We start from the raw sequence: 27,915 nt of genomic DNA on the forward strand, positions 1-27,915 counted from the left end.
TAAAACAAAAGGTCTCTGCCCCTTGGAATTTTATGTCAGAGGAGATAGAGGTGCAGATATAAACGGTGAGAGATAATACTGAAAGCTGAGTGCCCTAAGCGGGGAGGGTTGCTGAGATGGAGACCAACAGGAGAGGACCCACTCAGGTCAGGTGGCCAAAGCTGGCTTGTCAGAGAAGATAGCCTTTAAGCAGAGGAATGAAGGCAGAAGAACATTCCAGATAAAGGGGATAGCACAAACAAAGACAGTAAGATGAAGAAGAATTCAACACATGTCAGCTGGGCTCTCAGAGAACTGAGGTGTGCTGGACAAAGGGGAGAGTAGCTCTGGGTGGTAAGGATGAAGAGGGGAGTTGGGTCAAGCCACGCAGAGCCATGGGGATGACTGACACAGAGCCCTTGGCTGCTTGTGGGAGGTGGTAGGAGGTGGGCAATGGAAGGAAGGGAGACCGCTGCAGATGTCCATGTCCAGGGCAATGGTGATGGTGACTTGGACAACAGTAGGGGCAAGGAAGATGGGGAGAAGTACACAGGAGATGATCTTTTTGAGAGAGTCTAAATACAGTAGGCTTTGCTGATGGATTGCATTTGCAAGGAAAGACAGATACATCAAAGGAGACTCAGGTTTGTGGAGGTTGGTGGTACCATTTAAAGGGACGGGTACTGAGAAAGAAGGGCAAATTAGGGACGAGCTCAGAGACTACATTTGGATTGCCTGGGTTCAAATCCTGGCTGTGCCACAGGCAAGCCAAATGACCTTGGAGGAGGAGTCTCTTCTCTGTGTCTTCTCCTCTCTAAAGTAGGGATCATAATAGTCCCAAGTGCATAGGGTGGCTTTGAGGATTAGATGAGCATATATGGGTAAAGCAGAAGTAAGTACAATGTAATTGCTATGTGGGGAAAGAAATCATCTTGAGAGAAAATAATGAATTGATATGTGAGACATAAAAGCAGACACATCAAGTACACATTGAATATATAAGACCAGTGTTCAAAATAGAAGTCTGGGCTGGATTTATAATTGTGGGAGTTGTTTGCATGCAGCAGAGGGCACTGGTGGGAATAACCCACAGCAGGATTAGAGGAAAAGAAAAGAGATTTTCCATTTTACAAGTACCTAATTTATAGAGGTTAGGCAAAGAGGAAACCTGACAAAGAATAAATGCAAGCTGGAGGGGCAAGAAGAAACCCCAGGGATGGGTCCCAGGAGCCAAAAGAAGGCAGAGGTCTGGCTGGGTTGACCATGTTTGACACATGCTTCTGAGAGGTCAAGGTGTCTTCTGATGATAAACTGTGTTTCATGGAAAGCATAACACAAATAGTTTGTCCCTATCTTTCCTCATTTCTGAATCACACATCTTCTACTCCAGCCCAACACCCTCCTCTGTTACAGCTTTCCAGTGCTCTTGCTCTGAGACTCCCCTGATGAAATCATTGTGTTTAAAACAAGAAAAGAAGGCAAGTATGGATCTTTCCTCAGTTGAGTGAGACAAGTAGAAATGCATACATGTCCTCTGGACCTCTTGGACGCATTTCAGACGAAGCTATGATGTCACTGGCTTCTCTCAATCACTGGAGGCCGCCAATCCCTGCTTCTCCCACCCCCTGCTTCTCTCTGCTGCCCCTGGGTGGGAAACACTCCAGCAGTGGTGATGAGGAGCCTGTTGTTTACAGGGATCCCTGCTGTATTCATTTCCTGGGGCTGTTAACAAAGTTTCACAAACTGGGTGTTTTAAAACAAGAGAAGTGTATTTGCTCACAGTTCTGGGGGCAAATCAGGGTGTCCATAATGCCATGCTTTCTCTGAAACCTGAAAGAGGATCCCTCCTTGCCTCTTCCAGTGCCTGGTGGTTTGTTGGCAATCTTTGGCGTTCCTTGGCTTTCAGCTGCACAGCCCCAGTCTCTGCCTTCACGGTCACATCACCTCCGACATGTCTCTGTCTTCACAGGGTTGTCTTCTAAGGACACCTGTCATATTAAAGTAGGGGCCCACCCTACTCCAGTATGACCTCATCTTAACTAATGACATTTTAGTCAGCTTATATCCAAATAAGGTCACATTGTGAAGTATTGTGCACTCGGCCCGACACATCTTTTTGGAGGGACACGATTCAACCCATAATACTTGCCTCCCTTGACCATATTTCATCTCAGGGCCCTTTACAATCAGCTTTCTTTGCTTTTGAAAACCAGCTTTTACTAGAAAAATTGAGTGAGAACCCCACATTTTCCAAGTCATGATTGCTTTATTTATTTATTTTTTTAGTCTACTCCACCTTTCTTTCTCTCATAAATCTTCATGACCCCACAGACTGTTTTGACATTGAGCGAAGAGTGATCATTTCTCCCCAGCTTTTCAAGAGTTCCTGAGTCCTGGAAGTTTATATGAGGCATTTATTTGAAAGTTTAATTTTAGGATATGGCCTTTACAGGACTTTATGAAGTGATGAGTGATTTGGCTCTACCTCACCCTCAAAATGTACCTTGTAACAGCAGCTGTTCTCGCTCTGAAGCATTTGGCTTTAAATATGTTTCCTGTCAACAGGATTGCTGCCTTGTGTTTTTCTCTTTCATTCATCCTTCTGAATATACATGTTAAACTTCTTGCAAACCCAATACACTGGGTTTGAAGAAATAGGTACAACCGGGTTTCATGGTCAAGGACAGACTGACCTCTCTCAGGGCAGTTGGGGGCGGGGGGCTGGTGAGGGGAGGTGCCAGCAGACAGCTCTCCAGACCCAGCTTGGCCACACCAATGGCTTCAAAGAATCAGGCGCTCTAGTGACCTCCAAAGGATAGTTCTAGAAGATCAGACAAGATGATACTGACATGAAGAAGACAGTTTAAACGAGATGCAGCCTAGCCTGGTAATCAGGAGCAGAAGCTGATGAGACTGTCCACTTCCTGGCTGGGTGAACTTGGACAAGTTACTCAACTATCGGTTTTTGCATTATCCGTAAATAGTATGTACTACACCTGCCTTACAAGCTAATTGTGAAAATTGAATGAGCTAATGCAGGAAATGTGCTTAGCACAGGACTGGCACACAGTAGCAGCAATTGTTATTAATGTCAAGACCTCCTGTTATTTTCCCCCCTTTATTTAGACATTCCTTACTTTAATTTATTTTCCAACTGCTTTCAAGATCATTTCCCCTTTGGGGGAATCCGAAGGTCAAATTTGAGAAAAGGGAAGAAACTAAATGTATTTAAAGAATGCGGAAATCTGATAAAACATTTTTTTTTTTTATAAATAAAAAGACTTTGCTAAGTATCCGTGTCCTACACTAGCATGACACTTGGCTAGGGTGTCAGGGTTAGTGGAAATAAATGAAGTCAAGCCTTGAGTAGTAGTTTAAATATTAAGGAATTAAGCCTGCAAGGAAGCAGGCGATGCAAATAGTTTCGGTTGTCTGTAAAAATGCCAGCATTCCTGAAACAGTGAGCTCATCATCAAATTCTCTTCCACCTCCCAGAAGAGAATCTATGGCTTGTTTACTCCTTTTGCTTTGGTTTTCTGGGCAGCTGAGAATGAAATAGAGCAGTGGTTCTCAAACTTTAGCATGCGTTAGAATCATCTGGAAGGCTTGTTAAAACACAGATCCCGAGTTAAAACACAGCCCCAGGGCTGACTCAGTGACTAAGGCTGATTCAGTAAGTTGATTCAGTAAGACTGGAATGGGGCCTGATAATCCGCATTTCTTTTTTTTTTTTTTTAATTTTTTTTTTTAACGTTTATTTATTTTTGAGACAGAGAGAGACAGAGCATGAACAGGGGAGGGGCAGAGAGAGAGGGAGACACAGAATCTGAAACAGGCTCCAGGCTCTGAGCTGTCAGCACAGAGCCCGACACAGGGCTCGAACCCACAGACCGTGAGATCATGACCTGAGCTGAAGTCGGACGCCCAACCGACCAAGCCACCCAGGCGCCCGAATAATCCGCATTTCAAACAAGTTCCCAAGTGGTGCAGATGTGGCTGATCTAGTACCTACACTTTGAGAACAGCTAATGTGGAATACTGTGATACATTGAGATATGGTGGAGAGCACAGGGCATTTTAGACACGAAAGCAGGCAGATTCAAATTCTCCAGCTGTCCTTAGGAGCAATTATGTTAAGCAAATAACTTCTCTGAAATCAAGTTTCTTCCATTTTTAAATGGAAATACTGTAATAAAATCTACCTTGTTAAGGTCATTGTAAGACTGAAATAAATTGTAAAGCACTTTGTTCATGGACTGGCATGTGCTGGTTTAAAAGATTCTATTAATTTATTTTACTGTACAATTTTTTTCATAAGTCATGTAAATATTCTCGAATGTTCCGGGCAACCAAGTCTATCAAATGAATAATACTGCTTATTTAAATAACTGAGGCATTCTGAAAAATTTCACAAAGCTTCCACTTTAGAATTTCTATGCCATTTTTCAATCTGGTGTGTGTGTATGTGTGTGTGAATGTGAGTGTGTTTGTGTGTGAGTGTGTCTTTTTTTTACTTAAACAAGCAGTTCCTCCCCATTTAATTCTTACTAGGTGGCAAATTACAGAACAGACTGAGAATTCCAGCCTTCTCTGATTTTGCGCGTTGGAATTTCAGCATAATTTGATGTGTAGGTAGTAGAGGACAGTGAAAAGGTCAAGGCTAGAATGCAAACCTTGAGTTTTCATGAACAATTAGAATCTGGTTGCAGTTTTGCCTTCTAGTTTTCAGAAGCAGTACAAAACCACCAGGGAACTTCTTAAACGCGTAGAGTCTACCTTAACACCTCATTCCTATATGGTTCAGAATGTCTAATGAGGGACCTGGTCAAATGCATTTTAAAGAATCACCCCAGGTAATACAGACATTACATTTCCAGAAAGACTAGGAGTAGGCTGGAATGGTCATGACTGCATTCAAATTCAGGTTCTGCTGCTTAATTAGCTGTGTGAGTTTGAGCAAATTCGCCAATCTTCTTAATGTCTTTTTTTTTTTTTTTTTTTTTGAGAGAGAGAGAGGTTGAGGTGAGGGGGGTTAGAGAGAGAAGCTTTTCTTGTTGTTAAAATTTATTTATTTTTGAGAGGCAGAGAGACAGAGCATGAGTGGGAGAGGGGCAGAGAGAGAGAGGAAGACACAGAATCTGAAGCAGGCTCCAGGCTCTGAGCTGTCAGCACAGAGCCTGATGTGGGGCTCGAACTCACGACCCATGAGATCATGACCTGAGCCAAAGTCAGACGTTTAACCGACTGAGCCACCCAGGCACCCCAAGAAAGAATCTGTTTTTTTTTTTAAATTTTTGTTAATGTTTATTTATTTTAGAGACAGAGTGTGAGCGGGGGTGGGGGGGGGGCAGAGAGAGAGGGAGACACAGAATCTGAAGCAGGTTCCAGGCTCTGAGCTGTCAGCACAGAGCCTAACGCAGGGCTTGAACTCATGCCATGAGATCATGACCTGAGCTGAAGTCAGACGCTTAACCGACTGAGCCACCCAGGTGCCCCGGGAGAGAGAGAGAGAGGGAGAGAGAGAGAGAGAGAGAGAGAGAGAGAGAGAGAGAGAGAGAATCTTAAGTAGGCTCCAGGCTCAGTATGGAGCCTGACTCGGGGCTTGATCCCATGACCCTAGGATCATGACCTGAGCCGAAATCAAGTCTTAGATGCTCAACCCCTCCAATCTTCTTAAACATTGGTATCTTATATGTGAAATGGGTCATTCTTACTCATTTATCAGAGCTGTTGTGCAGGTCATATTAACATATCTATTAGGTGCCTAGCACAGTGCTGGGTGTGAAGCACTCAAATGCTCCAATATTGTGGTAGATCTTCTAAAATGCCAGATATTTAGATAAGATCAACACAAAAGTTCCTAGATGGATAGAACTGAAATGAAGCCAGTTGGCTCTGTGAGTCCATAAAATATTTACTAAGCCTTGGAGAAATGATTCTCCAAAGATTATATTGAAGTGACTGATTTCTTACAGGTGCCATTAGATCAGACGCATTCACAACTAGTTTCTAACCTGTTATAAATACTCTTTTAGAATTAGAATTCCTTATTTTGGATGCTTTAAGATTAAATAAAGAGTGTTTGATCGTATTGAAACAAATTGTTCAACCTAATGTACTGAATCAGTGGCTTCTCATTTTTTACTGTGCCAGAACATTAATTTTCCATTCACTTTAATGTGGCAAGATAATGTCCAATTATGAAAATATTAAACACTTCAGGAGAGCCTAAATGAAGCCATGTTAGCACAAGACAACAGAACCAATATTATTCAGTAACAGGATAGGAAAATCAACTTAGAAAGAAAACATTATTACTGTAAAGACACGTTTTTATTCCAAGAGTTAGTAAATAACATATAAATACATGTTTACTTGGATTTTTCTCAACATCTTTGTGGCTGTTGTACAGTCTCTTAAGCAGTTTTAAGATATTTTATCCTTTCTGTAAAATGGTCTTTCCCAGTTTACTGATGTATTTCTAATTTGTGTGTTTAAAATTAGTATCATGGCATTTTTCATTTCCATGCTATTCCTGAAGGTTTATGTTAATGGCTTTCAGAGTTTATCAGCCGCAATCCTTTAAACAAAGCTTAAGAACACACAGTCCTAATGGGGTTTTCATTTGTGGATCCTTTAGTGTAAGGTTCCCCAAGAACAGTGGTCAGCATTAATGAAAACATCTTGAAGTCTGTAAACCACAGTTACTTCTGTGTTAGATGTAGTGAAAAGCCTTGAGCTATCACTTGAAAACAAAGAGGATGCAGGAAATTCTCTCTCATTGCTTTCACGCAGTTGCCACTTTATAGCAAATATTTTTCAGAGTCACCAGGATTAACATAATTTATTGTTCTAGAGAACAAATGTTGTATATTTCTAATTTGTTACACCAGAGGGGAAAAATGAAAGGCCTCTTTGTATATGTAGCAAATGTCACATTGCCTGCCTGTCTGGGGATGGGAGAGTCTCCTGAACCACTCCTGAAGAGAAAGGAAGTTGCTGCAAATTATGGGTTTGTTATGCTTCCAACGTGCATGTGGGAATGTACATAATACAAACAAAGAGGTCATTTTGAATTAGTGGCACTTCGAAATATTTCCTTCCAGGTTGGACACCGAGGGACAATGCAAGATTATCCGGGCTTCAGCCCATCAGTGGATGCTGAAGCGATTCGCAAGGCAATCAGAGGAATTGGTCAGTGCTGCTTTGTAATTCCTCTCTTTATGTTGAAGCAAATCAAGAAAGTTACAATTTAAGTGCATTGGTTCAGGGGTGCCTGGGTGGCTTAGTCAGTTAAGTGTCTGACTCTTGATTTTGGCTCAGGTCATGATCTCACGGTTTGTGAGTTCAAGCCCCACATCTGGCTCTGTGCTAACAGTGCAAAGCCTCTCTTGGAGTTCTCTCTCTCCCTCTTTCTGTCCTTACCCCACTTGTGCACTCTCTTTCTCTCAAAATAAATAAATAAACTAAAAAAATATTTTTTAATATTTAAAAAAATAAAATAAAAAATAAAAGTGCATGATTCAATTTGCCCAAGTTGGGTTACTTGACTATAGAAATTGTAAGGACTGGAGCGCCTGGGTGGCTCGGTTGGTTAAGCGTCCGACCAGCTCAGGTCATGATCTCGTGGGCTTGTGAGTTCAAGCCCTGCATCAGGCTCTGTGCTGACAGCTCGGAGCCTGAAGCCTGCTTCAGATTCTATGTCTCGCTCTCTCTCTGCCCCTCCCCTGCTCAGGCTCTGTCTCTGTCTCAAAAATAAATAAACAGTAAAAAAAAAAAAAAAAAAAAAAAAATTTAAAATCATAAGGACTTTTAAAAAATGTGAAATAATAAGGAAAAATGTATGGGACACCCAGTTTTATTAAATCTTAATATTTGCCATATTTACTTAATAGGAAACACTACCATCACCATGGACCAACAAGAATGGTCATCATAATGAATCATTACAGATACCATCCCTGCTGATTCTTCCTGGATCTCTTTCCTCCTCAATCCCCTTTCCACACTGATTTGTAATGCCACTTCTGTCTTGTAAGTTTCTCTATTTTTCTGCTCATTTTTCTCACCATCCTAAACTAGAGTGTATTCTCGTGAAACTTAATTCTGTAACTACATGTGTATGTATGTATTGTTTTCTATGGTCTCAAACAGTATAAATTGGAACCATGTTGTGTATTATATGTACATTCTTCTGCAACTTCTTTTTGTCTGTTAACATTTTTTTAAATTTTTTAAAAATGTTTATTCCTTTTTGAGACAGAAAGAGAGCGCAAGCAGAGGAGGGACAGAGGGAGAGGGAGACACAGAATCTGAAACAGGCTCCAGGCTCTGAACTGTCAGCACAGAGCCCGACGCGGGGCTCAAACCCATGAACTGTGAGATCATGACCTGGGCCAAAGTCTGATGCTTAACCAACTGAGCCACCCAGGCACCCCTCTTAATATTATGTTTTTGAGATTTATCCATGTTGATATGTTTAGCTCTGCTTCATTAACTTTACTTGCATAGTAGTCTATTGAATTATTAGATCATAAGATGGGATATTGATGGAACATGTAAACGGCCTACAATTCTTTTCTATTACAGTATAAAAATGCTGCATTGAATATTCCTGTGTACGTCTTGTGCACATTTGCTAGCATTTCTCTAGAACATAACAAATGGAATTCAGAGTTGAAGATGTTCATCTTCAAATTAACTAGAAATTTTGCCAAACTGCTCTCTAAAATAATATGCAAATTAACATTCCTAACTAGCAGTACATGAGACTTAGTCCTGCTCCATATTCTCACCAGTACTTGCTAAGGTCACACTGTTCTGTTTTCCCAACTGAGTGGCTCTAAAATTGTATCTCACTCTGCATGTATGTTTGCTTCCTCTCTTCCCCATCCCCCAAGACTGATATGATTGAGTCTCCTTTCTTGTTCATTTGCTTCTTCTTTCTTGAATTATTTCTTCATATCTATTACCCATTTTTTCAGTTGGATTGTCTTCTTCATGACTGGCAAAATTTTTTCTTTTTTATAAATTCTGGATATAAACTTTTTTTTAAAATTACAATCCATGAAAATATCTTCTTCCAGTCTGTGATTTTCTTTTAACGTTGGTTATAGTAATTTATATTGCATAGAAATTTTAAATTTTAGTGAAATCAAGTTTACCAGTATTTTTTTATGATATACTTATTACTGTGCCTTTTCTGTAATGGGCTCATAAAGATATTCTCCTGTGTTTTCTCTCCAAAGTTTTACAGTCTTATTTTTCACATTGGGATGTTCAATCTACCTGGACTTAACGTTTGTGTATTTAAAGGTATCTAATTTTATTTTATCTCGAGTGGCTAGTTCATTGTCCCAGCACAATTTATTGAAGAATACATCCTTTCCACACTGATTTGTAATGCCACTAGTGTCTTGTAAGTTTCTCTTTTTTTCTGCTCTCTGCTATGCTCCATTGGTCTGTTTGCCTATCCCTGTCTCAATATCACATTGTCATAGTTATTATTATAATTTTGTAATTAGTATCTAATAGGGCAAAAGCTTTTCTTGGCCCAATTCCCTCCCCTCTGAATTTTAGGGTCAGTTTGTTAGGTTCCATGAAATATACTGTTAGGTTTTTTTTATTGGTGTAATATTATCTCATTTCTGTCTGTTTGGCTTTACATTTTCTTTCTGTTTCTAAATGACAGTCATTTCTTCCTTTCTCTCTGTGCTTTCCCTGTTTATGCTCGATGTTGAGTAGACTGTTCCATGAGGTTAATGTCAAATTGAACAAATTAATAGTCTTTAAATTCTATTGCTTGTCTTTTCTTTTCTTAATATCATGTTTCTTCACAAATTTTTGCATTTGGGGTTGCAGAAGCAGAACCATTACCTATGTGTTCTCAGTCCAGAATCAGGTATCCTAATGGCATTTGCATTAGACATGTGTCTGATCCCGTCTCTGAACTAGGAGGCAGCTGTTTTACTTTCCTGTCTTGAGCATATGCAAAAGCAAGAGATGAAAAACCTCCTAGCATACAAACTACACACAACTGCGAGCAGTAGCTTTGTCTGGAGTCTAGGGCCATAAGGCGTAGAGATGCAGAGAAGGGGTAGAAAATTAGAACAGAGATGGGAGGCAGAAGCTAGACCCTAAAGAGCAGGTGCGTGAGCTACGGGGCTTGAGCTTCATCCTGAAGGTTACAGAGAACCATTAGGATTTCAACCGAGGGATTGACATGATCAGGTCCATTTTAAAGAATTTACTGAGGCAGGGTGCCTGGGTGGCTCAGTCACTTGAGCGTCCGACTTCAGCTCAGGTCATGATCTCACAGTCCGTGAGTTCGAGCCCCGCATCGGGCTCTGTGCTGACAGCTCAGAGCCTGGAGCCTACTTTGGGTTCTGTGTCTTCCTCTCTCTCTCTCCCTGCCCCTCCCCTGCTCATGCTCTGTCTCTCTCTGTCTCAAAAATAAATAAAAACATTACAAAAAAAATTTTTTTAAGAATTTACTAAGGCAGTAACTACAGTATGAATTGGAAGGGGGTCAAGTCAGGAGGCTATTGACGTTTCTAGATAAAATATGATGCATGCACAAGGGCCAAGGAGAGGGAAAATTCAAGAGATGCTGATGATTGCTACCCTGTAGGGAGTAAAGAAAAGAAAAGGGTAGACCACTAGGGTCTTTGGTTGGGTGACTGTATCCATAGTGATGCCATTGATGAGGGTGCATAGAATGAAACACAAGTTAGAGAGGAAAGAGAATGAATTCAACCCGGAGCATCTGAGATACTTGTGCAGTTGGGGGTGGCTAGTCGTGCCCCAACACAGATGCCATTACAGGTCCAAATCGATCATCAGACTCACAGGACACAACTAGGCTTTAATTGAGTTCCATGTTTACTTAATGCCATAGAAGAATCCAGGACCAGAGATGTGGTGGGACAGCATCTTTCCCTGGGAGGCCCAGCCACTAACCAAGTACATGGTTTGTTTGCCCCATCCTTGATGTATATAGAGTATGTACCATGGCCACTGGCATATATAGCCAAGGAGCATGTGGGTCACCTCAACACTGAGAAGTTGAGCCTTAAGTTCCAACTGATTTTTTATACCATGAATCACATAGGCCCAAGGCACATAAGCCAACTCAGAGCTCCCCAACCCAGGGGTAGTCCTCACTGCAAATGAGGTGGACACAACTCCCCATGTTACTTCATACTTTAATTACCAAGAAAATAGTGACCTTGAGGACATTCTCAAACAGGCCAGCATCAGCCCTTTACTTACAACAGGTGCTTAAGTCTATGGGTCTGGTATGTCTGAAAGTGGTACAACTCAGAGAGGGAAATATATGTTTTGGGGTCAGAGATTTGGTTTTACATTCTTGCTACTAAAAAGCTGCATGACTTTGGCAAATGAGATAACTTTTCTAAATATTGTGTTTTCATCTTTGGAACAGCTGAATCCTACCTACCGCCCAGAGCTTCAGTGAATATTATGACCATGAATAAAAGGTATCTAGAATATGGCAGGTTCTCAATACATGTCAGTTCCTTTTTTTTAGAGAAAAATATTTGACATCAAGTAGGGAGATAAGAGAGAGATAAAAGGTGATAGGACAGCAACTGAACCTCATAAGGGGGGAAAAAACCCTAGTTCAAAAGCAACACATTCCTCGCACTACTCCCTCGGTCTGATATACAGGGAGGAATATTTGGACAATAATTGTTGTCTTTCCCCCAAACTCCCCTAAATTAATTTTCTTTTCCAAAAGCCTGGCAAAGAAATGCAGATTCCAACCTGGTAAGAACCTGGAAATTAAAAATTAAAATGCCTTCCTCTCTGCATTTGTTTCAAACCATTGATCATTTCTCCTTTGTTCATAACAGATATTAGGCATCTTTGGGTTGATGGTGAGTAATATTCTTTTTGTTTCGTTTAGGAACCGATGAGGAAACCCTCATCAGCATTCTGACTGAAAGGACAAATGCACAGCGGCAGCTGATTGTTCAGGCGTATCAAGCAGCATATGGAAAGGTATGATTTGATTAACATGACAACTAGTAAAGAGCTAATCACTATGGATCAGGGATGCTCCCACGTGATTATGCCTGCAGATCTTTTGTTTCAGCCCAAGTGTAACAGAAAGTACCCTGTGTATCCAGTCACAGGTAGAGTCCTGGTTTTGCTCTTAACTGGCTGAATGGCTTTGCATATGTTATTTGCTCTTTCTGGACCTCAATTTTTCCACCTGCTGAATAAGGAGGGTTGCCTTAGACAAGTAACGTTAAACCAGGAATGATTCTGCTCCCCAAAAGATATTTGGCAATGTCTTGAGACATTTTGATGATCACACCCGGTGGGAGAGAAAGGGATGTTTCTGGAATGTGGTGGGTGGAGGTCAGGGATGCCACTAAAGATCCTGCAATGCACAAGACAGCCCCCATAGGTAAGAATTATCTGACCAGTGCTCACGTCGACAGCACATATACTAAAATTGGAACGATACAGAGAAGATTAACTTGGTCCCTGTGCAAGGATGATGTGCAAATTCGTGAAGCGTTCATATTTTTGTTTGTGAGTTCGAACCCTGCTTCTAGTTCTGTGCTGACAGGGCAGAGGCTGCTTGGGATTCTCTGTCTCCCTTCTCTCGGCCCCTCCCCCAGTTGTGTGCTCTGTCTCTCTCTCTCTCTCTCAAAATAAAGACATAAATTTTTCAAAAAAAAAAAAAAAGGATTATCTGATCAATTATCTGGTAGATCCTGTCTTCGATGATCTTTAATTTGTCTTCCAACTTTAAAATATTTTTGTAATTGTAGATTTAATTCATTCAGCAAATGAAAACTTACTTGTATACAAGAACATTTTGTGTCTTTTCCACACAGTGTATTTGTTCAATAATAAACTACGATGTGTCAGGAGTGGGATATTTCTCTGTGTCAGGAGATATCCTTGTCTTTGGAGACTCACTGATCTAAAAAGCAGATCCCTCTTTTTCTTATGAGGTTAAAATTTTATTAGAAAAATTAGAAGTAGGGGCGCCTGGGTGGCCCAGTTGGTTAAGCGTCTGACTTTGGCTCAGGTCATGATCTCACGGTTTGTGGGTTTGAGCCCCACATCCGACTCTGTGCTGACAGCTCAGAGCCTGGAGCCTGCTTTGGATTCTGTGTCTCCCTCTCTCTTTGTGCCTCCCCTACTCAAGCTCTGTCTCCCTCTGTCTCTCAAAAATAAATAAACATTGAAAAAAAATTTTTTTTAAAGAAAGAAAAATAAGTGAATAAAATAAATTCGGATCTTGGTAAGTGCTATGAAAGAATTAAAATGGGATGGTGTGGTAGAGAGTGACTGGTGAATGGCTCCTTGAAATAGGGTGGTGAAGACATATCAGTGACAGGGTGTTACCTTACTCTCAGCTGAAAGTAAACAGTACTAAGGATTCTGGTTTTTTGTTTCTGTCTTTGCTTTTGTTTTTTTATTTGCTTGATCTGGGGAAGAGCATTACAGACAGAAGGCCCAGCAAATGCAAAAGCCCTGAGGCAAAAACAAGCCGGGAATATTTAAGAAACAAAAAGACTTCCAATATGGCAGAAGTGTGGAGAATAGAGGGAGCAGATGGGAAAGATGCCATGGAGGGGGGGGGGGAGATTTCAAATATGCTGGGCCTTGCCGTCTTGCTACAGAGTTTAGGTTTTACTCTAAGAACAACAGAGAATCATTGAAAGTCTGTAAGCAAGAGAATACTGTAAACTAATTTATATTTTCAAAAGATCATTTTAGCTTCTGTGGCTAACAAACTGTGGTGGGAAAAGAGTGGTAACAGAGCAGTCAGCCTGCTGAGTCCAGGTGAGGACTGAGGGTGTATAGTGACCATCCACACGCAGCTCAGGCATCACCTCCTGGCAGTGTTTTCCACACACCCGGACTCTATGAAGACACCCTTCATAATGTTTAACCTTCACACTTTATCAGATACTTAACATATTATACTGAAATTTTATCTTCAAATATTTCTGGTTTTCCTATTAGAGTATAATATCCTAGGAGTAAAGATTTTTAACTCACCTTTAAAAGCCTACCACAGAGCAGGTGCCCAGTAAATGTCTGTTAAATTTAATGAATTACCAAGCTTCTCAAAAAGGCAAAACACTCACGTATAGGGAACATGAATGATCCATTGGCCTTTCAGTATTTCCAAAATATGGAGGAAGGAAGGATGGAGGTGAAGGGTGACCCCATTTCTCACAGTGGGATGGAATGAGAGCATGTGAAGGAGGATTCAGTTGGGAAGTCCTGGGTTGAGGACAGATGGTAATAACAGTTTAGCATTTAGAGAGGAAACACCCTGTGGCGATTAAAGTGGAGCTAGTGACCCTTGGCTCTCTCCCATTTGTTTTGCCTGTTCCCCACCCACTAGGCCCCCCAGTGGCATGGTAGATGTTGGTATGTATCTACATTGTCATAGCAGTCTGGGAGGCTGCCAGCCTCTGTCTCAGAGCTGAAAATAATCAGCAGCAAGAAAATAATAATTCAATAACACTCCTTTGAATATTGAAAATAAAAACCACATTACCTGCCTTCAAGCAGGGAAGATGGACTGTACTTACGTAATAAGTGAAAACAGTGCCAAGGGACAATACTAAGTAATAGGTGCCCCATTACATTCAGGGTTTTCCCTGCTGTTGCCAGGAAACTGCTTTTGATGGCTTGTGGTCCCACACTCTTAGCAGAGGCAAGTGACCACCACTGTCCTCTGTTCCCTTTTCTCTCCAGAGTTCTTTAGCGGTCACTGAGAAACAAGGAATCGAGCAACTACCCATGAATCTGGGTGTGAATTACAGAGCTCCTCTTCCTCTTCTTCCCCCCACCCCAACCCAAGTATTGAGAGCATCTTTGGTGTGGGAAATGCACTGTGATACACAGTTCCTATCAGTGGCACTCATGTAACCCTTTCCATTGGCTTTCCTTCAGAAAACCTATAAAACAGAACATGTTGGAAGCAGTCACAAAATGCAGATTAAATCCTTAGAAATAGTTCACCATTTCCTTTTATTCCCTGTGAATTGGCATGTTTTTGTTTGAATTGATACATATGTTTATCTTTCACTATGTGACTCTAAAGAAAGAGAAAGGAAAAGTATTTCACACTTTTTTCTTTGGGGTTCTTTATCTTAGGAACTGAAAGATGACTTGAAGGGTGATCTCTCTGGCCACTTTAAGGAACTCATGGTGGCCCTTGTGACTCCTCCAGCCATGTTTGATGCGAAGCAGCTGAAGAAATCCATGAAGGTATGAGCCCAGTCTGAGCCATTTCCACCTGAGATTTGACTATGTCATCAAGAGTAGTGACTTTCTTCCAGTGCACACTTGAGACATGGGTGTGAAAAGGACAGATTGGATGTCATTTTGATGCTATACTATCCGAGTGGTAGAACAATACTGAAATGGGGAACGGTTGTGGAACCTTGAGCCCACATGTTCCTGGGCTGAAAGGATATTGTCATATCCTAATTCTGTTTCCATGGTTTTTGACCCAAAGAGTCAAATTCTCTACTTTGTTGTCATTGAGAGTAAATGGCACCATCATCAACCCCATTGCTTAGGTCAGAAACCCAAAAGAATCTTTGATACTTTGCTTTGCCTCACTCTTCAAAGCTCCCAAATCTGTCTGCAAGTCCATCTATCAGAAATGTGTGCAGGGCGCCTGGGTGGCTCAGTTGGTTAAGCGTCCAACTCTTGGTTTCAGCTCAGGTCATGATCTCATGATTCATGAGTTTGAGCCCCATGTCAGGTCCTGCCCTGACAGTGAAGAGCCTGCTTGGGATTCTCTCTCCTTCTCTCCCTGCCCCACCCTAGCTCACATGCTTGTTCACGTGCTTGCATGCACGTGCACACTCTCTCTCTCAAAATAAAAAAAAAGAAAGAAAGAAAGAAATGTGTGCATGTCTCTCAGGATTCATTGCTACCATTCTACTTCAACCACCACCATCTCTTGACTGGACCATATCAATAGCTTTCTAGTTGGTCCTTTTGCCTCTATTTTTGCCCACTTGAAATCCATTCACCACAGAATAGCCAAAATTATTTTTATAAAGTCATTTTTGGAATCATATTATACTATTCACCTGCATAAATCTCCAATGGCTTTGAATACTTAAAATCCAAACTTCTTACTATGACCTTCATCACCCATCACAGTCTGGCTCCTATCTCTTGACTTCTTAAAAATTCTATCTGTGCTGGTCAGGGTTGCCCAGAGAAGCAGAAGCAGTAGGCAGGAGATATATATTACTAGATTTATTGCAAGGAATTGGTTACATAATGATGGAACTGGCTGGGCAGATCCAAAATCCGTAGGGCAGGCTGGAACTCTAAGCACAAGCTGGAGCTGTTGCCTGCAGATGGAATTTCTTCTTCTTCAGAGAAGCCTCAGCTCTGCTCTGAAAGCCTTTCAACTAAGTTGGGTCCACCTGAAATATCTAAGATGATCTCCTTTACTTAAAGACACTCAATAATGGACTTTAGTTATGTCTACAGAATACCTTCACAGCAAACCTAGATTTGTGTTTGATTGAATTAACTGAGGACTGTAGCCTGGCCAAGTTGATAAAGTTCCATAAAACTGCCCATCACACCCTTTCCTCCCTCTCCCCCGATTCAGTACTATAGCTACACCGGCCTTCTCTCTGCTGCTTGAACATTCTAAGCTTATTCCTACCTTGAGGTCTTTATACATGATGTTCTTTCCATCTGGAATGTTTCCCTCCACATATTTTCTATCAATTCACTCAGTTTAATTTTCTTAATTGCACCTAATACCATCTAAAATTATGTCGTTTATTTTTTGCTATTTGTTTATTTTTTTTTTCCATCCAATTAAAAGGTATATCTCCATCATAACAGGGAACCTCATCAGTTTTGGTCTGCATCTTCTGAAATGAAGTAGGTGCTCAATGCATTTGTTGAGAGGAAGGAAGGAGTCTATATCTGAGGCATAAGCTGTATTCTGCCTCCTTATCAGAGATAGGAGATATTTTTCTTTTCTGTGGAAGATGTATGGGCACCCAAGAAGCAGATGCCAAGATGGGATGAGACACACAAGAGATTTCCTGGGGAAAATCTTTTTTTTTTTTAATGCTTATTCATTTTTTGAGAGATAGAGACAGAGCATGAGTGGGGCAGGGGCAGAGAGAAATGGAAACACAGAATCTGAAGCAGGCTCCAGGCTCTGAGCTGCCAGCACAGAGCCCGATGCAAGGCTTGAATTCATTAACTGCAGGATCATGACTGAGCCGAAGTTGGCCACTTAACTGATTGAGCCACCCAGCACCCCCCTCCCTGGGGGAGATCTTATGAGGGATAAAGAAGTGTCAGAGCAGGGTAAGTTGGGTGAAGCTTCAGATGGCAATACAGGGCTTACACACATGACAGAGGGACAGAAGTAGGCTCAGATAGCAGGAGCCTCCGTGCACAGGGCAGCTCAAAGAAAACCATGGCAGGCCGATGGGGAGCTCCAAAGCAAAGACTGCCCTTTGGAGAAGTCCTACACCGGGCAGAAATGGCCCAGCTCCAGTACCCCTTCCATGTTCAGTCACTTGCTGAGACAGCTTGGAGGGAGAATAGCCTTTTTGTGAACCACATGGCAGATCCAGAGCTATGGCAGTTGGAGGCTATCAACCAACTATGTTCTTTGCAGCAGACTCTCTTAAAATGAAGTCTGAGTGGTGCATTTCTATGGCTGCCACATGGGGGGCAGTTTAACAGGTACAATAATAAGGATTAGATTCACCAATAAAGATGCAAAAAATTTCTCTCTTATGCAAAAGAAATCCAAAGTAAGCAGTCCAGAGCTGGGTGTCATGGCACTATCATTATCAGGCACTCAGGCTCCTTCTATCTTGAGGTTTGTCCATCTTCAGCCTGTAGATTACACTTTTTGGCTAAAGATGGCAACTCAAGATCCAGGCAATATGTCTTTACCCCAGTCAGCTAAAAAGAATAAGAGACAAAGAAGGGTTCATTCCCTCTCTTTAAGGATTCTCAGAAATCGTATGTGGTATTTACATATATTCTATCGCTCATAATTTAGTCATATGAACAAACCTAGCTCTAAGGGAGGCTAGGGAGTAATATAGTATCTATTTGGGTAGCTATGTGCTAAGTTATAAATTAAGGGTTTTATTATAAGCAAAGAGGGTAAAAGAGATGGGGTCCATTCAGTTTTGCCGTGAACCTAAAACTGATCTAAACAATAGTCTGTTTTTAAATTAATTAATTAATTAATTAAAATGGAGAGATGTTGAGGGCAGCTAGGAATCTGTGCCACAGAGGGACAGAATTCAGCCTCTTTTCGTAAGCTGCATCAACATTATTTGATCAAGTGCTAGTGTAAATGGCTTTTCATAGAGTCACAGTGTGATTCAGTGACCTCAGTATAAATCAAGGCTCAGGGTAACTAGTCCCCAAGTCAACTAGGCCCATGACACACATTACTGAGCCTTTAAAAATCTCCCTATATGAAGATGATACCTGCTGACCATCTAGTGCAATGGTAGAAGGATGAACCCATTCAAAAGAATTGCAGAGCCCTTAATAAACATAATGGTGTGTTCAAATGCTCACTTCTGATCTTGAATGGCATAGGCTTTTCCCTTTGTGCTATTTCTTTCTGCAATTATTCAATTTATTCTTTACACTAGAGTAGGACATTTTCTTGAAAATGTTGGTGTCAGTTTAGATGATTTGTGTTATTTTTGTACTAAAGTATGTGGAAAAATTAGAAAACTATAGCAATATGCAACCTTATGTGGATTTACTAAAACTTCTTTTCATCTGTATAAAACAAGATATCAAGCCTGAAATGCATGAAATTAAGTGTTTTAAGTATTCTAAAAATAGATTTCTTTTTTCTTTTTAGGGTGTCGGAACAAGCGAGCATGCATTGATTGAAATCCTCACCACCAGAACAAGCAGGCAGATGAAGGAGATCTCCCAAGCCTACTATACAGGTAGTCTTATTTTCTGCTTACTTTTCCCACTGTCCACACACATATGAGCCAATGTTGCTTTTCCGAGACACCCACCACGCTCTTCTTCGCAAGGCATTTGGGGAAGGCAAGACATAAAAAGGAGGATACATTCTAAAATGGGCTAAATGTGGATTTTCAGAGAAATTTTGAATATGACCCAAGCTAGAAACTGCTGCATAACAATGGCATTGACATTTCTCATTTATAACATTACAGCTATAGGGGATTTTGCCCTTGGCAATCACTATTTATTGAACCAACTATTTTCATCAATGTAAGATTTCATCAAATCATGGTATATTAATATTATATATTAAAAACCGCTCAGCTGTTTCCGATTCTGTGTCTCCCTCTCTCTCTGTCCCTCCCCCGTTCATGCTCTGTCTCTCTCTGTCCCAAAAATAAATAAACGTTGAAAAAAAAAAAAAAAAAAAACCGCTCAGATTAGCCTCATGATTTTTGGTGTGGAAAATGAGACGAACCATTTAGAGAATGTGTTGAGCATGTGGATTCAGTATAATTGGCTCAAGTCCTAATAATCTGTCAGCTGTGACACAGACTACCGAGGGTTAATTCTGACAGACTACTGAGGGTTAGCATGACTACACAAGTTAAAGCACAGCCCCCACAGGACTACCCTCACTTCAGACACCAGCCACAAGCTCAGTGCTCCCAGGCCGTGTGCCCTTCTGACCAAACGGCTACACATTTAGGGGTTCCCACTACTTCCTCGGGTTCAATAGCTCACTAAAATGACTCACAGAACTTAAGAAAGCATTATACAGTCAACCCCTGAACAACGTGAGGGTTAGGGGCACCGACCCCCAGCACAGTTCAAAATCCATGTATAACTTTTGACTCCCTCAAAACCTAACTGCTAATAGCCTGCTGTTGACCAGAAGCCTTACTGGTAACATAAACAGTCAATTAACACATACTTTGTATGTTGTATGTATTATATACTGTGTTCTTATAATAAAGTAAGCTGGAGTTAAGAAAATGGTTTTAAGAAAATCACAAGGAGGGGCATTTGGGAAGCTCAGGAGGTTGAGCGTCCGAATTTGGCTCAGGTCATGATCTCATGGTTTGTGAATTTGAGCCCCACCTTGGGCTTACTGCTGTCAGCGCAGTGCCCACTAAAGATCCTCTGTCCCCCTCTGTCTCTGCCCCTCCCCTGCTCACGTTTTCTCTCTCTCGCTCTCAAGAATGAATAAACATTGAAACAAACAAACAAAAAAGGGAAATCGTAAGGAAGAAAAAATACATTTACAAAATTGTACTGCATTTGTTGAAAACACCCACATATAGGTAGACTGTGCAGCTCACACCCATGTTGTTCACGGGTCAGTTGTACTTACAATTATAATTCTACTTGAAAGAGTAGAAATGAGGACCAGCCAAGTGAAGACATTCAGAGGAGACGTCTGAGAGGGTCCCAAACACAAAGCTTCCGTGTTCTCTGGATGTATCTCCTTCCCGGCACATCGATATGTAATTACCAACCAGGGAAACTCCTTGGATCTTTGGTATCCAGCTTTTATTAAGGATTCATTACATAGGCATGACTGGTTGCATAACTGGCCACACGATTGAACTCCATCTCCAGTCCCCCTCCTTTCACTGCAGGTCAGGCTGACATCCTCTGGCTCAAAGCCCCAACCCTTCTAAATCACATGGTTGGTCTTTCTGGTGGGACCAGCCCCTACCCTGAGTTGTCTTGTTAGCATAAATTCAGCTGTGGTTTGTGGGCACCTGCCACGAATAACAGACATTCCTATTATTTGGGAAATTCCAAGGATTTAAAAGTTACCAGCTAGGAACCAGAACAAAGACCAGCCCAAATTCTGTATTATACAACAGCCCCCTGTAGCCCCCTCCAAGTACCCCAAGGGAGCCACAGTTTCTATGTTTCTGTATCAGAGAGGTTCTGCAGTAGAAGTCCAGAGAAGGGATATACTGGCTCTTAGATGGGTGTCAGATAGGTCACTTTGAGAAATTCTCATTAGAACGTAAATACCTTCACTTAGCTTAATGACAGGTAAGTGACTGTTTTACTCATGTGCTCATAAGGGCTCCATTCAAATGGAATCAGCACTAGGCATTTTAACAGAATTTAACATAGAGAATTGTTTAAACACTTTTTTTGGAGGACTGAAAAAACTAAAAGGGAACACAGGGATGATACAGAGGTATAAACAAACCCCAGGGCTGGAACAACAAGGGAAAGAAGTTGGAGTTTTCAGGAACTAGAAGCTCAGGGGAGGGGTATCACCTGGCCAGTGTTGGTGCCTCAGGGGCTCAGTGGAGAGATTTAAGGAACCAGAGTTCCGATCTCTGCAAAAGGGCTGCATCTGGCTGGAGCTGGCACCCTCCATGCTAAGTGACTTTTTCTAGGCGCCTGGAGCCAACCGCTGCTGCCAGGATTAAAGACCTTCACTGGTTTGCACTGACATGAGTAGCAAACAACTAACCTGTTCTGCTCTCCCCTGCCTTCCAGTCTCCCTCTACCCGCCCCCTTCCCCAGTGGTGGACCTAACAGGGAGTTGGGGCAGGGGAGAGGGGTACACAAGAGAAGTATAATTTGCAGTGTCCCAATCCCAGCTCCAGAAAGTAAGGTATAGAAGGTTGAATTTGGAGTAGATGAGATAATTGCTTAATAATAGCCATAAACAGGTACATTGTAGGTGTTTAAAATATTTGGTTCTCTGAGTTCAATGAGATTTGCATATAAAAAAGTCATCAGAGCCAGAGACTGTATCCCAAGGTGACTTGTTACTTCTGGGTATTTCTTAGAAGAGTTACTACTCCATGAGTTGACTTGCCACTTGATGGATTTCTGGGGTCCAGCGTCTATGTATAAACAACCCTAAGACGTAAGCTCTATGAGGGCAGGAACTTTGTCTGGTTTTGTCCACTGCTGTAGCTCCAGTGGCCAGAACAATGGGGAATAAATTCAAATATGCATTGAATGAATATCCTCAAGATTGAGATTGTCGTCTTAAGAGCCAAGTGAAAGTTCTAGCTTTTAGGATTGTTGTTTTGCATGTATGAACTGTGGTAGTAGTTCAAAGTTATCAGAGGCCCCTATATCTCTGTGAGATAAGCTCTCTAAGGCTATAAGGAATGGGACAGCATTTAGGTTACCTTGATTAATAGGGATTAATGATACATAAGAAGTAAAAGAAGAAAACAGTCTTAATCATGTGTAGCTAAGCTTTACGGAGATGAGATTCAGGACACAGCATTAACCTGGAGACTCAGCCCTCTTGTCCCTCCCTCAATATCAGGCATTCATTGCTCCCTGTGCTAATGTTTCTGGTACAGTAACTCTTTTCCCTTTCTGCTTCTACTGTTCTCGAGAGCACCAAGTAACTTCTCTCCCCTTACCACATGGTGTTTGTCTACATAGGCTTTTATTTGCTGCATGGTTTATGGTTTTTCTTGACTTCTGTTTTGTGCCTTATTCCTTAGGGTCTTTCCACCTCTCTGTTGTTGTACTGTCTTTGACTCTTTTTCTGTACAGCTCACTCCCTAAGAGAAGATTCAATGGGCTAAAAGGAAAGCTGAGAATGTAGTCTTTAAGTTGTGTGAATTATGTCCTGTTCAAGGTCCATGTTCTAGTACTGAAGAAGAAGGAAATAGTAATTGGAGGGCAAACTAGCAGCTTGCCCACACTAGCTTTTCCATTATCCATATTTTAATGCCACTGTCAGATAAAATGGACCATGATTTGACCCAAAAAGGCAATTCTTTCTGTTCTTACACATCTGCCACCACACACAACATGGTAATAGTTATGAGAAGAACGTGTCCGTATCAGAAGAGAACCAGCAAGATGAAAAAAAGAGGTAAGATTTATTTTATCAGGTACTCACTCCTTGGCAAAGTTGACATTTAAGCTTTTCTCTGTTTTGTAATAATGTTTTTCAGTTTGTCAAGGTTTAATTTATTCTTATTTGGTTTCAGTATATAAGAAGAGTCTTGGAGATGACATTAGTTCGGAAACATCTGGAGATTTCCGGAAAGCTCTATTGACTTTGGCAGATGTAAGTTTTTATTTTTTCTTAACTGCCCGATAAGCTGCATGCTTAATGATAATTTCTAGGGAGTTTAAAAATAACCAAACTAAGACAATGAGATTGCAATTCTCCTTATGAAATAATACATTCATTTTACATTTTCATTTATGGACTCCAAAGAATATTTATTTCTTTTGTTGGTATTTAAATTAAGTAGGAAGCATGATACAGAAAAATTTTCTTCAGAAATGGGTATATCAGCCTCTGGATTAAAAACAAACAAACAAAAAGACTTGCAATGGGTTGCCTGGATGGCTCAGTTGGTGAAGCCTCCGACTTTGGCTCAGGTCATGATCTCACGGTTCGTAGGTTTGAGCCCCACGTTGGGCTCTGTGCTGATAGCTCAGAGCCTGGAACCTGCTTTGGATTCTGTGCATCCTTCTCTCTCTGCCCCTCCCCCACTTGTGCTCTGTCTCTCTCTCTCTCAAAAATAAATTTTAAAAAATTAAAGATTTTTTTAAAAGTCTTAAAAAAAGACTTGTGAAAACAAAAACAAAAACACGATTGCTGCAACTTTATGGTTGCCGCCTTTGGAAGAGTTGCTAAACCATTCGTCAGCGTGTGACCAAATGAGCCCACATCTAGCTCTCTCTTCTTAGGAGGCTCATGACTTTATAATAAAGGTGGTAAGGTCAAGGGTGAGATATAACCACATGTGTGTACATGAGAGGAGGTAATTTAAGCCATATCTCACTGGCCCCTTTCGGCTGATTTACACAGCTCTTTACATGTGACGAAGTCCCAACGCTGGTCTCAGCCTGCGGGTAGAAATAGTACTTGTCGAAGTGAGGCATTATGCCACAAGAAAACAGTTTATCCTAATTATGGTTTCAGTTACTTCCAATGGTGAAAACCTTAAAGGTCGACCCGACAAAGCCAAATTGATGAGGCATTGCTGCAAACATGCACTCGCACAGGTTTGTGTGCAAGAGCACACACGTGTTTGTGCACGCACAGGAGCACACAACCTCCACAAGAGGCAATTGCAGAGTAGGACTTCAGGCCAGGTGTTTAGACTCAAACTGCCCTGGACTCTCACGCTCCTTGGCTGCCTAGTAGCTTTATTTAGACAAGTTACTTTAAGCCTTAAAACTTCTGTTTTCACATCTGTAAAACTAAAATAACAAGAGTACCAACCTCGGGGGCTGTTGTGAAGATAAAGAGAGAGAGTGCCTGTGTGTAAAGTACATAGCACCTGAAAAGTGATCGAGACGTGGTGGCGGTGGCTTATTAGCAGTAGTACCATTGACAGCATTTTTTTTTTTAAGTTTATTTATTTATTTTGAGAGCAAGAAAGAGAGCAGAGGAGGGGCAGAGAGAGAGAATCCCAAGCAGGCTCTGCACTGTCAGCGCAGAGCCTGATGCAGGGCTTGAACTCACAAGCTGAGATCGTGATCTGAGCCGAAGTCAAGAGTCACAAACTCAACCAGATGTCCCGATAGTCAGCATTTTTTTTTCCTGGAGCAGAGTGCGCAATTAAACGGAATAAAAAGGCAAACTAACAGCGGAGTGGCAGCAGCACTGAAAAGGAAAATGAAAGAAACCACGTGGAAATCAGACAAACACACAAGGACCTAATGTCTGCAAATGGGAATAAATGTGCTTTAAAAATATTACAGCCAAACATGCCATTCACCTACAATTCTCAAAATAATTCCGGCAATCCTTTTTCCTATCTCCCCTCTTTCTGTAGTGTGCTGAGTTTCTCTGCACAAGCACACATGCACTTAGCCACAGAGCCCTCAGTGTTAGAGTTCAAGGGTTTTGTCTTTTTAATAGACTTTATTTGTCAGAGAAATGTTAGACTTCCAGAAAAATGGAGCAGAAAGTACAGAGTTCCCTTATGCCCCTCACAGTTTCCCCTGCTATTAATATCTTGCATGGTGTAGTATATTGTAATTGGTGATTGAATACTGCTACATTATTATTATTATTGTTATTATTAACTAGAGTCCATAGTGGACATTAAGATTCACTCATGGGTTTGGACAAATAGATGATGTCATGTATCCACCGTTACAGTATCACACAGAATAGTTTTACTGCCCTAAAATTCCTACACTCCAGCTCTTCATCCTTCTCCTCCTCCCTTCAAAACCCTGCCTAACACTGGTCTTTTTACTGTCTCTATTGTTTTGCCTTTTCCAGCATGACATATGATGGGAACCACACAGTATGTTGTCTCTTCAGACTGACTTCTTACATTTAGTAATATGCTAAGTGTCTTTCATGGCTTGATAACTCTTTTCCTTTTAATCGCCGAATACTGTTCCATTGTGTGGATATATGACAGTTTGTTTCACCCGTTGAAGGGCATCTTGGTTTCTTCCAAGTTTGGACAATTAGGTATAGAAACTTCTGCAAACATCCATGTACAGGTTTTTGTGTGGACTTCAATTTGGTCAGTGTCAAGGAGCACAGTGGCTGGATTATGGTTAAAGTGTGATTGGTTTTGTGAGACATGTCCAGACTGTCAAAGTGGCTGTATCGATTTGCATTCCCACAAGCAAGGAATGACAGTTCCTGTTGTTCCAAATCCTTTGGTGTTGTCAGTGTTTTGGATTTTAGCCATTTTCTAATAGGTATGTAGTGGTATCTCATTTATTTTTTTATTTTCTATTCCCTAATGGCCTATGATATTGAGCATCTTTTCATGTGCTTTCTTGCCAACTGTATTTCTGATATCTGGGCAGATCTCTTGCCCATTTTAAAAGTAGGTTTTCATTATTTTATGTGAGTGTCTAGAGCTCTTTATGTTTTCTGGATGTAAATCCTGTACTAGATGTGTGTTTGTAAATATTTTTCCCAGTCTGTGGCTTGTGTTTTCATTCCCTTAAGATCTTTGAGTTTTCAGAAGAGGAAAACGAGGCTCAGAAAATTGTGTGATTTGCTACAAATATCATGGCTGATGAGTAGCAGAGCCACAACGGGAGCCCCGAGTGCCTGATTCCTCTGTGTTTCCTGGCCTCTGCTGGAGAAAAAAATCTCTAAAACATCCTGTTGATTGGAATACCGAGTCTTAGAGTCTTCTTTATTTAAAAGGATTACCTTTGTTTGCATCTTCCCTGTTTAGGGCAGAAGAGATGAAAGTCTAAGAGTGGATGAGCAGCTGGCCAAAAAGGATGCCCAGGTCAGTAATAGAGCAAAGAAAACATCTCCTGTAACCTTTTTCCCCCTTGACTGCCTTTTCATTCATTTGGCATCACCGGCTGTCTTCTCCTGTCCTCTCTGAAGGAGAAGCCTGAAGGCTGGGCATCACCCACCCTAGCCCTCTGCCTTCCCCAGTGGGTGGGTATTATTCTTCTGGCTCCAGCCACCCTGTTAGATTCCTGGTTAGCTAACAGTGGAACGGTGAGAGACTTGGAAAAGAGGTTATCTCCCTGAACTCTACAACCAAGGACCTCCTCTTGTCATTCCATACCCTCTGAGAAGGAGGAGGAGGAGGAGGAGGAGGAGGGGAGAGAGAGAGAGAGAGAGAGAGAGAGAGAGAGAGAGAGAGAGAGATTGTGTCCATAATAACATTCTAGGTCTTCCTTTTTATCCAATAGATTCTCTATAATGCTGGGGAGAACAGATGGGGTACAGATGAAGATAAATTCACCGAGATCCTGTGTTTAAGGAGTTTTCCTCAACTGAAACTGAGTATGCACTCACATTACAATCCTTTTTGCTTTGTGTTGTATTTGCAAATGTTTTTTGGCTTAATATACAAAATTATGTAAAATGAAGTTAAAAATAGCAAAGTCTATTCCATTTGCATGTATAAACACTTCAGGAAAAAAAAAAAAAACATGGGGGAGCTGTGTTCCAACTCAAGATACAACTGACACTGCTCTTGTCTTCCCCTCCAGGTTGAGTACATCACTCACTAGTGACAGGTAACAGATGGGAGAAGATGGCAAGGAGAAAGAAAGGGGGAGCCCTCTGGGGTGAGAGGAGAGAGGAGTATTCTAATGGTATTCAGGAAGCTGAGGCAATGCTTCCAACCCAATTAGCCACTTCCCTAGTTAGCCACTTTCCAGCAAAACCAGGCATTGTGGGTGAGAGTATCTTAATGCATTAATGAGAATGAATATTCAGCTTTTTCTGATATAAAGCAAATTGGGGAAAGGGGAGCATAGTTTTTTTGCTTAGGCCGACTATTACATGGAACTGCTAAGCACCCACCTCCTCATTCATGTATCTCCCTGAACCACCTGGAAGCAACAGCACCCAGAAGCCCAGAACTCCATTCGCTGTGAATAGCTGAGTGTGGCTCCCAGGTGTCGGTCAATAGAGCAACCGCAGCACATGACTAGGCTTATGCTGAGTTTATGGAAAAATGAGGAAGCATAAGGATATTACTGTGACTTTTTAATTCTGAAATTGCCCTTCCTTGATTTTGGCATTAAAATTTCACTTATTTTATAAAATAATGGTAATAGTGTATTATAGTTCCTTTATTAATATCTTTATTTGAAACATAAAAACCAAACAATCCTAGATTTCTCTCCAAAATTTTTTTTTTTCAAAATTTACTTGGCTTGCAAAGTATGCCTACATACTTAGGGACGTATGTGTGGGTTTTGCTTTGGGGCAAAAACGGATCAAGAAATCTGAATGCCTTCTGGTAAGTGTGAGTAGGCCATGCTGCCTTTGGGGTGACTTACTCAGCAGAAAGAAATCTTCATAATTAATATTTCATTAGCAGATAAAACATATTTGACTAATGACCACACTGTTGTTCCCAGGTGCTGCTATAATTTAAAAGTAGCCCATTGCCCTAGATAAATCATTTTTCATTTAACCTTTCAGGTGATTTTAAATTCCATCAGCCTGGGAAGGGGGAGGAGAGAAGACAGAATGAG

At 41.2% G+C, this 27,915-nt stretch overlaps 1 protein-coding gene, 1 long non-coding RNA gene and 1 other non-coding gene across 6 annotated transcripts in view; 2 read left to right on the plus strand and 1 right to left on the minus strand.

The window, feature by feature from the left end:
• Window positions 1-27,915, plus strand: part of ANXA3 (annexin A3) — a 53,365-nt gene that overhangs the window by 13,603 nt on the left and 11,847 nt on the right. For all 4 annotated transcript variants that reach the window (XM_078445995.2, XM_078445997.2, XM_078445994.2 and 1 more), the window contains 7 exons: window positions 7,086-7,173; window positions 11,906-12,000; window positions 15,136-15,249; window positions 18,878-18,968; window positions 22,956-23,035; window positions 26,142-26,198; window positions 26,617-26,710. In XM_078445995.2, the coding sequence (XP_078302121.1) occupies window positions 7,086-7,173; window positions 11,906-12,000; window positions 15,136-15,249; window positions 18,878-18,968; window positions 22,956-23,035; window positions 26,142-26,198; window positions 26,617-26,710 (619 nt within the window). The remainder of the gene's footprint in view (window positions 1-7,085; window positions 7,174-11,905; window positions 12,001-15,135; window positions 15,250-18,877; window positions 18,969-22,955; window positions 23,036-26,141; window positions 26,199-26,616; window positions 26,711-27,915) is intronic.
• Window positions 12,431-12,537, plus strand: LOC132693407 (U6 spliceosomal RNA). Its single transcript, XR_009616793.1, has one exon. It is a non-coding gene; the product is annotated as a U6 spliceosomal RNA (small nuclear RNA).
• On the minus strand, window positions 16,809-20,582 carry LOC144616169 (uncharacterized). Its single transcript, XR_013555234.2, has 2 exons — window positions 20,348-20,582; window positions 16,809-17,949 (listed from the first exon to the last, which is right to left on the minus strand). It is a non-coding gene; the product is annotated as an uncharacterized LOC144616169 (long non-coding RNA).

The sequence above is a fragment of the Panthera onca genome, chromosome B1, assembly GCF_046562875.1.
Source record: "Panthera onca isolate mPanOnc1 chromosome B1, mPanOnc1 haplotype 2, whole genome shotgun sequence".
NCBI lineage: Eukaryota > Metazoa > Chordata > Mammalia > Carnivora > Felidae > Panthera > Panthera onca.